The 12706-nt window shown below is 38.1% G+C and overlaps 1 protein-coding gene across 1 annotated transcript; it reads left to right on the forward strand.

The window, feature by feature from the left end:
* Window positions 1-2218: 2218 nt before the first annotated feature.
* Window positions 2219-5481, forward strand: LOC110925146 (lanC-like protein GCR2). Its single transcript, XM_022169117.1, has 5 exons — window positions 2219-2225; window positions 2587-2704; window positions 4936-5047; window positions 5124-5240; window positions 5314-5481. The coding sequence occupies exons 1-5, from the start codon at window positions 2219-2221 to the stop codon at window positions 5479-5481; spliced, it is 522 nt and encodes a 173-aa protein (XP_022024809.1).
* Window positions 5482-12706: the final 7225 nt, after the last annotated feature.

A 12706-nucleotide genomic window follows, 5' to 3' on the forward strand; every position in this document is an offset into this window, starting at 1 on the left:
AAAAGAAAATTAAAAACTGAAAGTCTTGTAAATATTTTAAAATTAGGGGCTTCGTAAAGATAACCCTTCACTGCAAATATCCAAATATGATTATTGCATATATTGCCATCTCACCTATTAACATGGGTTTTTTTGTTATGAAATTGTATAAACATGTCGGTCAATAATTTTGACAATAAGATAAAGTCATAGATATTTATGATTGATAGGAATATTATGGATCAAATAAAAACTTACTTGTAAGTTGGTTAGATTGGTCATATTTTGATGAAGCGAAAATAAATACACACCTCGATTCGACTTTATGATGATACACTCCAACTCTAAAAGCGACTCGTGCTGATAACGTGTTGTGAAACAACGACCTACTAGCCTAATAACAAACAATAAGAGAAAGAGATGTAGGGAGAAAAGAGTGGTATTCCATTGATAGATATGTCTTTAACAAAGAATTACAATCAACATATATAAGAGATGAAATCTTGGAGAACAAGTCAATCTATTTATGGAGTTGATAACCACATAATATAATATATTTATAACAAAACAACGTTTAATAATGCTATTATTTTTAAAACAAGATACTTGGCAAAGCTATTTTCTTATATTGAACGTTTGAACTTCATCAAAATAAAATAGGTTATCATATTCATGGCAAATCATCATTGGACAAAAGAACTAATTTTCTAACTTTGAAAAGTTACATTATAAAAAAAAAGAATAATTTAAATAATCTGGATTTCCGAATGAAACACTTTCGACCATTCCGTAAAACGACATGGGAAACAGAAACAAAACAAAACAAATAGCTAAGCTATAAATACCATTTAAAATCCCATGATCTCTAAAAGAAAAGAATTGTCGAACTATTATCTTTAAATACACGTTTAGATTCAACTTCATATCTTTAATTAATCAATATTCATAAGTTTATTATTTAATCAAAATAACTATTTTTATAACGAAATTACTTAAACCGATGGAGAAAATTGACACGAAATAAAGACAGATCAAACGGCAAGAATAGAATAGACATTGAATCAAATACTGAATAAATGTACTGACGGATACAACTAAACGTATATCACCGGATCTAAATCTTAATCAAGACTGATACTGAGACAAAACTGATACAAAGCAGTACAGATACTGAGTCAAAACAGACATAACTAATACATAACAGAATCGGACACTGAACATAGTCAGAAGCATACTTAACCCAATACTGATCGGAAACATAATCAGATGCGTACAAAACATATCAAACATATAATACTGAACATATTCACATACAGAAACATATACTAACTTACACGACAGATATATCAACAAACTAAGTCGTGTAACATGGAAGCACCCAAAGCCATAAACAGAACAGACTGGTACACAGCTAGCTAGTCCATGCACCTATGAGATGGTGAGTGTGGCGTTCACCCATTATTCCATCTCCAGACAAACAAACACAGATTCAGAGCTAAGATCGATCTATACGCCTCTAGTGGCCAAGGTGCTACACAAGCACAAGCTAGAGACGCCGTGAACTTTGATTACGCACTTTCACGATAAGTGCCATGCCGTTGACGCCCAAACGACAAGCCAGACATGCTTGGGTGACAGAGTACAAATACTAAGGCCTTGTAAATAGTTTACAGGCAACTGAAAATAATACTAACAGGAACATGCGACCATGATACAAGTCTGAGGTATGGCATGCTACAACACACTAAGTAGACATATACAACACTGACTCAGATAACATGACACATACAGGTATTAAATCATGAAAATTAGACTTTAAGACGGAGACAAAAATCCGCACTACAAAATTATGGATATGATAAAGATAAATACTATGATGAGAAGACCAAAGAAGAATACGTACCAACGAGTACGAAAAAAGAAGTATACTACGATGAAAAGAAAACGGAATCCGTACCATAATTTAGCCGAGCAAAATAAACGCCAGGGAAATCCAATCAAGTCGTCTTTTACAAGTACACAGACCTATATATTAATTACTTTCCAGATTAGACATGCGGATTTTAACTCATGTGTCACCTTTGCTGGTCTGTTGATTGATTTTTTTTTTAATTCCGGCGAAGGAACGTTCAATGTACTAATTAATTAATGAACCTAAGTTTTCCTTCAAATAGTACTTGGATCACATTGCATGTGATTTAAGTATTACAAAATACTTACTATAAAGTTTACGAATATAATGACAGGTAAATATTTGCATGACATGAGCTAGATATGTAATTGATTATTTGGAATGCAAATAAATAATCGAGACATGGAATAATAACATAGTATATTAGCATGTTCACTTTAACCAATTTTCTAGAATTTATTAATCGTCAAACTTCTCGTTTATTCATACACATGAAGATCAATTAAAGGTTTTCTTTCTTTTTTTTTTTCCTTTTTTTTCAACTGTTGCCGACAAAATTATAAACTGTTTAATATTTATTTATTGTCTTTTTTTTTCATAGTAAATACGTAACAAGTTGGAAGAAGACTTCAACGAGTTTATAAATCTTACACAAATATAGGAGTAAAACCTTAACATATGCATGTACTTTGCAGATCTGAACCCTATCGATTTAGACATTAAGAACAAGATTCGATGTTGTGCTATTATAGAACATTTGGTTCATATAACATTAACGGTTTCAATCGCCGGAACAGATCAACAACAACAAAGGTGATATCCGAGAAATTAGAATGGGGTAAACATGTGAAATTAACGAGGGGTCAGAACTCTTACGTTAATGGTCGGTAGGTCAATCAAGGCACGAAACCGCAACGGCGGTTCGCAAATGCGTTAAGGATGTTGTGTATAGCATCGACTAGTCGCGATTTTGGGACAAATCAAAAGCTTCAGATCTGTGTTGGTGTTCCCCATTTGCAGCGATGGTGGCGCGACGGCTGACTCGAAACATGAATTTGAGCGGTCATCGATACCTAGTCGGTGATGCGGCTGGCGGATTATAAACGTAAAGAGGATGATTTAGATTTGAGAACAAGGGTTTTATTTCATTAAGATTGGGCCGCAAATCGGGTCGGTTGATGATCTGGGATATTCTTGTCCATATTTGCAAATCATGCATATCATTATATTAGTAATTTATTCATTTTCTTCAATGATAAAGGCAACTAACATATTATATTATATTAACATATACATATACACATACATTTTAATTTGTCCAACCAATATATGGATATCCAATACGATTACAAACTAATGGTAGGTAGACGAGCAACAAGCTGCGCCGCTACCCCTTTCTGAATAGCAAATCCTACCCTGCTAAACACAAAATTCTGCCCCTTAACATGTGCGGTGTTACTGCTTACCACCTGTTGAACCCGCTTTAGGAACCGCACCGCGTCAGGGGCGAGAGCGCCGAATGTATCGAAAGCGAACGGGACGAACACGTGCTGATTCTCGATGCTAAAGGGTCACTGATTTGTTTCACTTCCATTTCTAAAGGGTCACTGATTTGTTTCACTTCTTTTCTAGTGACTTATAATATAAAACGTGTGTGCCTATATTGTGAAACCCAAGACTTAGTGATTTAATGTATACTAGTTTTTAGAACCCTACGTTGTGGCGGGACCTAAAACTGTTAAAAAATAGATGTAAAAAGCGTTACACTACGCACACGTATTGCAAAGTGTTGACTCGTCAAATTTAACCTAAATAATAAAACATTGTCGTGGAAAAGAATAATCAAGTCAAAACGATAACAAAACCTACACAAAAAAATAAATAGAGAATAATAATTTAGCAAGTTATAAAACGTTAAACCATGCATGCGAGTTGCGGAGTGTTAACTCGCTAAATTTAGTTCAAAACGTAAAACATTATTGTGGAAAAGAATAACTGATGTGGGCCCAAGCGTGGAGGAACGAGCTATTTTGTACTTGGAGGCCCAAGACCGCGTAAGAAAAGGGTCTTCACTAAAATGACTCTAACTTGGGCTACGGTGGTCCGTTTGGGACGTGCGACCAGGCGATTCGAACGCGAGAACGAGCTCCATCTTGCTGCAAACGGCCTACGGCGGTTTGGGTTATCGTCCGGGCCAAAAAACGCTTATTTCTATTACTTATTTGCATTTTTATGTTTTTGAACTATTTTGGGCTTTTTGTTTTAGGCCGTGTGTTTGGTCCGTTATCTTTTTTAGGCCCGTTTCGAATTTCAGTCTTTATTTATATGTTGCTAAAGCTAATGAGAAGATCAGAATTGAATTTTGAGAAAACAGTTTTTTCACTTCAAATTCCGTGGCCTTTGGGGTTACAATTTGGGGGTTGGGGAAGAACTACACGGGTATTCGTAGAATTAACGTGTAATCTTCATTTTTCCGTTTCACGCGCTGCATCAATAACTAAGTTAAAACGATAGCAAAACTAAAACTCTTGGGGCAGGGGCAATGATGTAATTTTTTTTAGTAAATTTAAAAAAGAAAAAAAATGAAAAGCATAAACTTCAAGGGGAAATGATGTAATTTTTGTGTGCTTAATTTGAAAAAACCAACATGTTGTGATCAATTTGAAAAAATCAAAACGTCGTGGTCAATTTGAAAAAAAAAAAACAAGGAAACCAAAAAGTTGTGAGCAATTTGAAAAATCTAAAAAGTTAACTATTTGTAAACTTGGTTTTCAACGTAAAGTAATAATATAGAATTTAGAATTCAGAAAGAACTGGTGAAGTATTTTATCGTATTCATACTATTTTTTTTTTCACATGTCAAAAACAAATGCAACATGTTTATTAATCTTTTATAAGTTTAAAATATCCTTAGGTATATGTTCATGTTGCATATAAAATACATAAGAAAAATATGAAAAAATAACGCGCAGCATATTTGGTAGGTCCGGCTATGTTGTTCAAGTTACAACAACAATATGTGATGTTCTTGAGGATATTTGCAGGGTTGTGAGTTTTTTACTAGGGCGTGTGGGTGTGTGCGCTCTAGGTGCTGTTGTGGCTAATCTTCAAGGCAATCAGCAGATGGTTGATTACTATTTGGCCAAATTCAAAGAGGTAAATATAATCCATATGGTGTTCTTGTTTTGTAAGTTGTATGATAATAATTGATTGTGTTTGATTTTGATGACAGATTGATGTAAGCAAAGATTTTCAAAGTGAAATGATTGGCGGGAAAGCTGGATATTTATGGGCATGTCTCTTTCTCAACAAGAATTTAGGTCATGAAACGATTTTGCCTGCACACACCGTAAGGATTCTGCCACGTCTTTAATTCCCATTACAAAAATCAGTTAAACTGATGATGTTTTTGGATGAAATAGACTGCGATTGTGGATGAGATAATCGAAAATGGAAGGAAATTAGGTGAAAAAGGAAGGTGCCCGTTGATGTTCGAGTCGAATGGTGAACAGTACTGGGGTGTTGCACATGGGTTAGCCGGGATTATGCATGTTCTCATGCATTTTGTGTTGGAAATATTAAAGAGGTAAACATACAAGTTGGTATGTTTCCTCTATCCCATATTGGTGGAGTGAGTGAAGTTTGAGTGGTTTATAAGGGATTACCCCTTATCGGCCTCCATATTGTTAAATGGGATGAGAAGTGGGTAAAGCCCACACGTGCGCCGAGCCGAGCCGTGAGCTCGCGAATGGTCGCTAGGAACTGAGGATCTTTTATTTTTTAGCTAAGGTCTGGTCAGGTGGGTCAGATCTGGGGATCGAATCAGATAGGGAGAAAGAGATGAGTTCGAAACCAGTGGGGGTTATCTCATTATCTCTAGTGAACCGAATTCATATGAGATATATATCCAGTAACATGAATTCGTATCAGATATATATTGAGGAATTCGAATTGGTTATGGATGGTTATCCTACTCCCTATTTTTCTCATTCTCTGGTATAACCAAACCTATAAATAAAAGCTTCCTCCTACCTATTCTACACACCAATTTTCGGAGCTCTCTCTCTCTATTGTGTGTTCCTGTTTTCGTTCCAGCTTCTGCGTTTTCTGGTTTCCATTGCTGTTGAAATACCATATCAGTTCTGCATTAAATCCTGGGAGTTTACGCTGTAGCTCATAGCAATACGAGTGCGTAAAATCCTTTAAGGACATGAATCATCCGTGCAGTTCGAGGATTGTTCTTCCATAATCGCCAGGTTGGTTTTTAATTTACGTGTTCTTTAAATTCGTCCGACAACGGGACAGTCTCCTTCTACCTTTCTTTAATCAGTTTGCTCAAGTTGGAACAAACTGGTTTGGCTGATAACCCGGTAATTAATAAAGTAATATTAATTTATTGTTGATTAATTTAATTTTCAACAATCTTAAAGGATTTTATTTTGTGTTTAATCAACAGAATTAATGGACTCTGAACTACCAACAGCCAATCTGAGATTCATGAATCAAGAGTTTGTCAAGTTGGACAGATTCGATGGTCAGAACTATACCCACAGGGCGGACAAGGTTAAGTTCATGCTAGTTGTGCTGAAACTTTACTATATCCTTGATCCTGACTTGCCTGCAATCCCTGATGACCCTCCTGGTGAAGCAGGAGAGCTCCCAAATGAAGATTTGGCAAGGCAAAGACTTATCCGTAAGGAAGCTGAAGATCTTTGCCTGGGCCACATCAAAAATTCCCTTTCGGATCGTCTCTATGACTTGTACGCGCCGATAAAAAGTGCTAGAGAATTGTGGAAAGCTTTGGAAGATAAGTACAAGGCTTATGAAGAAGGTACTAACAAATACCTTATTGCTAAGTACTTAGACTTCCAAATGGTCGATGACAAGTCAATCCTGGAGCAGGTGCATGAACTCCAAGCTCTTGTTAACAAATTGACTGCACTTTCTATTCCGCTGCCAGAAATATTTCAAGTAGGGGTCATTATTGCAAAATTGCCTCCTAGTTGGAAAGATTTCTCAAAGAGAATGATGCACAAGTCTGAGGACTACTCTTTGGATGAACTGTTGAAGCACCTTCGAATTGAGGAGGAAACGCGCAACAGGGACAAAAGAGGTAAAGTCGGATCGAGTGTGAATCATGTTGCTGGAGGATCTGGTCAACAGGGAAAAGGGGATCATCAAAGAATAAGAAGTTTACAACACCAAAGAAAAAAGAATTCAAGAAGTCATAACACACTAACACCCATAAACCAAAGAGGCCTGGTAAATGTCGTGTTTGTGGAGAAATAGGGCATTATGCACGAGAGTGCTCTCAGAGGAAATCTGGATCTACGGTTGGTTCTACAAGTGCTATTGATGTTGAGAAAGGCACCAATCTAGTGGCCAGTGTGGGTCTTGGTGAAGTTAATATGCTTTCTCAATATACACGCATTGTGGCATGTAGAGGATGGTTCTTGGATTCTGGAGCCACTGTTCATGTTTATGGGAATCGTGGCTCGTTTCTTACTTATGCTCCTGTTCCTCAAGGAACAGTGGTGGTATGTGCTGATGGACATCGTGTAGAAGTACATGGTAAAGGCACGGTGCGACTAAACTTTAGAGATGGTCAAGTGGTTACCCTTCAGGACGTGTTGCATGTTCCTGGTATCACCAAGGGTCTGGTTTCTGCTGATAAGTTCGATCGGAATGGTTACAAGATGGTTATCAAGAATCTTCGTGTGAAGTTTTCTCTTAATGACATCTATGTGGGTCAAGCAAAGAACACGAGTGGAATGTATCGTCTTGACTTAGCTGAAGATGGGATTGATGAAGAAGAAGATTCGGATGAAGGGGGCGTTTCAGTGATTGATGGGTTTGGGAATGAAAGTGATAGTGATAGTGGTGGTAGTGATAGTACTAGTATTGGTGAATGTAATGCAATTGGTTTTGATTTGAATGAAATTATGTCTTCTGATTATATCGCTTGTTCAATTTCTTTATGGCATAAATGTTTAGCTCATACAAATATTAAAAATATTGAAAAAATGCAAACTAAAGGTTAATTAAAATTAAAAGATAAAGAATTTGAAAAATGTGAAACTTGTGTGAAATCAAAATTCACAAAGAAACCTTTTCCAAGTGTCCATAAACGCAATACATCACTACTAGAACTAATTCATTCAGATATTTGTGAACTGAATGGAGTTCTTACTCGTGGGGGTAAGAGATATTTAATCACTTTCTGCGATGACTCGAGCCTATACTTATATGTTTATTTGTTGCATTCAAAAGACGAAACTTTTGAGGCATTTAAAATATATAAGGCTGAGGTTGAAAAACAAAAGGAGAAACGCATTAAAATTCTTCGCTCGGACAGAGGCGGAGAATACTTTAACCGAAAGTTTGATGCATTCTGGGAAGAAGAAGGCATCATACATGAGAGAAGTGCACCTTATACTCCCCAACAAAATGGTTTGGCTGAGAGAAAGAACCGAACCTTGGTAGAGATGGCTAACTGTATGTTAAACCAATTGGGTCTACCTCGTAATATGTGGGGGGAAGCTGTGTTAACCGCATGTTATGTTCATAATAGGATCACTAGTCGTGTGATACCTACGAGTCCATATGAGTTGTGGAAAGGAAGAAAACCAAACCTAGAGCATTTGAGGGTTTGGGGTTGTCTTGCTTACTATCGTGTACCTGATCCAAAGACACTCAAACTGGGAGAACGAGCTTTCAAGAGTGTATTCATTGGATATGCTTCGCATAGTAAATCTTACCGATTGTTGGATGACGAATCAGGTATAGTTGTAGAATCCAGAGATGTGGAATTCTTTGAGAACAAGTTTTCTAGAGATGATGAAAACTCAAATGGCACCACAACTTCTAGTACTTCTGAGAAAAGGGTTCAACCCTCACCAATAGTTGAAGAACCAAGGAAAAGTACTAGAGTTAGAAAAAAGAAAAGTTATGGAGATGATTTCTTTTCTTACCTGGTTGAAGGAACTCAAAAGAAAGTGACGAGAGAGGTCATTTTTGCTGTAAATTTGGATGATGATCCTAAAACTTTCAACGAGGCAATGTCATCAAGAGAGGCTCCTTTGTGGAAGGAGGCAGTCAATGATGAAATGGATGCAGCTTTGACATCAGCATTATCCAGGGAGCTTCAGAAGCTAAAGGATATGATATCTAGTGTACCTGGGGTGGTTCAGCCAATTCCTGAAGTATCCTTGGATAGCCACAGGATATCTCGGTTCGTACGTCCTATTTGTGATGCTGAAATCCCAAAAAGATTCCAGACTCCAAACATGAAGCTTTATGATGGAACCATGGATCCTGAAGAGCATATTGCCCAGCATAGGGAGAGGATGGAGATCAACCCTATCCCTCCGGAGCTTAAGGAAGCTTGCTTGTGCAAGGGTTTTGGTTCTACTCTGACAAGATCAGCCTTAAAATGGCTGTTAAATGTTCCTCCTCATTCGATTACATCATTTGCTCACCTAGTCAATTTATTTAATAGTCAGTTTTCTTGTAGTAGAAGCTTTGAAAAACTAACAAGTGACCTTTACAGGATAACACAGGGGCCTCAGGAGTCCCTAAGGGATTATGTGAACAAGTTCAGTATGGAATCTTTAGACATCCCGCATCTTGATGTTGCAACAGCTGTGCAAGCCTTCAAGATGGGGTTGCAAAAAGATTCTCAATTTTACCAAGACCTTGTAATGAACCCATGCAGGAACTTGGACGAAGCTCGAAACAGGGCTCTAAGATATATTCGATTGGAGGATGACAAAAAGATGCAAGAGAGGATGAATGCATCCTTAACATACGAATCAACTAACAGGAAGTCAGAATCCTCGTACAAACCATACCGCTCTAAGCCATATGGTAGAAATGATAACAAGAGAGTGAATGCTGTTGAAGACGAGGATCCTGAAGAATATCCTGAATTATCTGAATATTGCTTTTCTGTTAACATTCCTGAACTGATGTATGCTATGCAGGGTTTAGGAGACAAGGCTAGGTGGCCTCGAAAGAATCAACAAAAAGCTGATTGGAAAGATAAGTCAAAATGGTGTGCCTTCCACGAAGATTTCGGATATGTGACTGAGGATTGCATTGCCCTGAGGAAGGAAATAAGTTATCTTCTGAGCAAGGGGTATCTGAAAGATCTCTTAGGAAGAAAGAAGAATAAAGGTCAGGATACTGAGAAGGATCCTGAACGAGCAGCCTCACCTCCCGCGGATGCCAAGATAATCAACTTCATTTCGGAAGGATCCGACATTTGTGGGACTTCGTATTCGGCGGCGAAAAGACATGCAAAAGAAGCTAAGGCCGAGAGGGGAGACAAACCTGTAAGGATGACTACCCTCACAACTGACAAAATGATCACGTTTGATGCTGATGACAGGGATACTGTCCAAGATCCTCATCATGATGCTCTAGTAATAACGTTATATATGGCTAACCATTTTGTACGCAGGATACTGGTAGACAACGGTAGTTCTGTCAATATAATCCAGCTGGAAACATTGAAGAGGATGAATGTATCTCCGATGGACATTACTTCGAAGTCCACTGTGCTCGTTGGTTTCAGTGGAGAGGCTAGGAACACTGTGGGAGAGATAAAGTTACTGGTGTATGTTGAAGGAGTCAACTCGATACAACTTTTTTGTGTGATGGATTCTCTGTCCTGCTATAACATCATACTGGGAAGACCATGGATTCATGATATGAAGGCCGTACCATCGACATATCACCAATGCATCAAGATCCCTACCCCTTGGGGAGTTGTCAAAGTCGATAGTGATCAGCACGAGGCGAAAGAATGTTACTCGTCCTCAATGAAATCCTCGACCAAACCAAGTGCAGCATAGCAATTAAAGATGCGGGCCCAGGATATCATGGAGAATTCGGAGCAGGATGTGAAGAAAATTATCCTGGATCAGGATAATCCTGATATCTCGATGCTCGTAGGAACCAATATCCCTCAGGATATTGAAGATCAATTAATTAACTTTTTGAAATGCAGGATGTCAACATTCACATGGAAGCATGAGGATATGACAGGTATATCCAAAGACATTATTACTCACAAGCTTGGAATTGACAGGTCATTCAAGCCTATACAACAAAAGAGAAGGAAGTTCGCCCCTGAACGAAATGCAATTATCCAAGAGGAAGTTGAAAGATTATTGAAGTCCAAGATGATCAGAGAAGTCAAATTCCCTAGATGGCTAGCAAACGTGGTGGTGGTTCAAAAGAAGAATGGGAAGTGGAGAGTATGTGTAGACTACACAGACCTGAACAAAGCTTGTCCAAAAGACCCGTTCCCTCTTCCACATATCAACTCAATGGTGGATGCTACTGCCGGGCATGAAATGTTGACTTTCATGGATGCATCCTCTGGATTTCAGCAGATTCAAATGGAACCTTCTGACCAGGAAGATACTGCCTTCATGACACCAACAGGTATTTATTGTTATACTGCTATACCTTTGGGTTTAAAAAATGCAGGTGCAACATACCAGAGATTGGTAAATATGATGTTTAAAGACAAGCTGGGGGACACCATGGAGGTATACATTGATGATATGGTGGTAAAATCAAAGAGAGCCCAGGATCACCTCCAAGATATTAAGGGAGCATTCGATATCTTGGACCAGTATAATATGAAGCTAAATCCTGCTAAGTGCGATTTCGGAGTAGGGGCCGGAAAATTCCTAGGATATATGGTGACCAAAAGAGGAATAGAGGCGAGCCCGGAGCAGATTAAAGCCATCTTGTGTGACACCTGTGTCACTTCAGCCATCAAACAAATACCAAACCAATGAAATATTGTATTTCATACTTGGGATTTGTATAAACACGTGTATCATTTGCACATATTGATTCTTGTTCGATTTCGGGCATTAAATCACTTTCTAGAAGGTTATACGCGATCTGATTCGTAAATATAACCAGTTTAATGTAACGAACACTCCGGAATAGTGACATAGGCTTAACATACCCTAAATAACCTTTACATAACTTAGAAATAAGTTTTGGAAGGTTTGGTATGCCAAAATCAAGTTTATTCGCTTACAGGGACTAAAATTGACAAACTGCGAAAGTATGCCAATCTGAACTGTGACGAACATTCCGGAACATGATCATAAGTTAAAAACACCTTAAATATCCTTTACATAGCTTAGAAATAGGCCTTGAGGGGTTTGGTGTGCTAAAATAAACTTTATGCTCATTCAGGGACTAAAAGCGTCAAAAAGTGCATAAGTTTGCACTTTCGCGCATATCTTACGTTCTGAATACTTCCGGACATCCAAAAATTTATGTAAGCATTAAAATATTATGTTTTAATGTTTGGCATGAGAAAAATCCATTCGTCGCGCAATTTGGATCGTTTTTCGCGCTTATGCGCATTCCGTCGTAATTAAGCGAAAATCGCGATCGTGCGACCAAACGAACCGACATCCGAGATATTTTTGAGCATGTTTTGAGTTCCCTATACTTTAACTTCATTTTAGAGGCTTGAAATGAGGTTAACGGGCATTAAACGTGTCAAAAATGGCCTTAAACTCATGCAGGGACAAAAACTGTCATTTTTCAAAGTTTCTGTTGATCTGACATGGCCAGGCGGCCCGCCTACATATCTGGTAACTCCCACGCGGGCCGCGTCAGGCTCCCAGTTCTGCAAAAATGTTTTAAACAGCTGGTTGCAGCTGTTTTGCACCTCCAAACCACTCTCAAATGGTTTTTAATCAATCTATGGGCTGTTTTGGGACTCCCATGGTTTTATAAATCAATGGGCTATAGGTGGACGGCCAAGATTGAAGCACG

Source organism: Helianthus annuus, chromosome 17, assembly GCF_002127325.2.
Source record: "Helianthus annuus cultivar XRQ/B chromosome 17, HanXRQr2.0-SUNRISE, whole genome shotgun sequence".
Taxonomy (NCBI): Eukaryota; Viridiplantae; Streptophyta; class Magnoliopsida; order Asterales; family Asteraceae; genus Helianthus; species Helianthus annuus.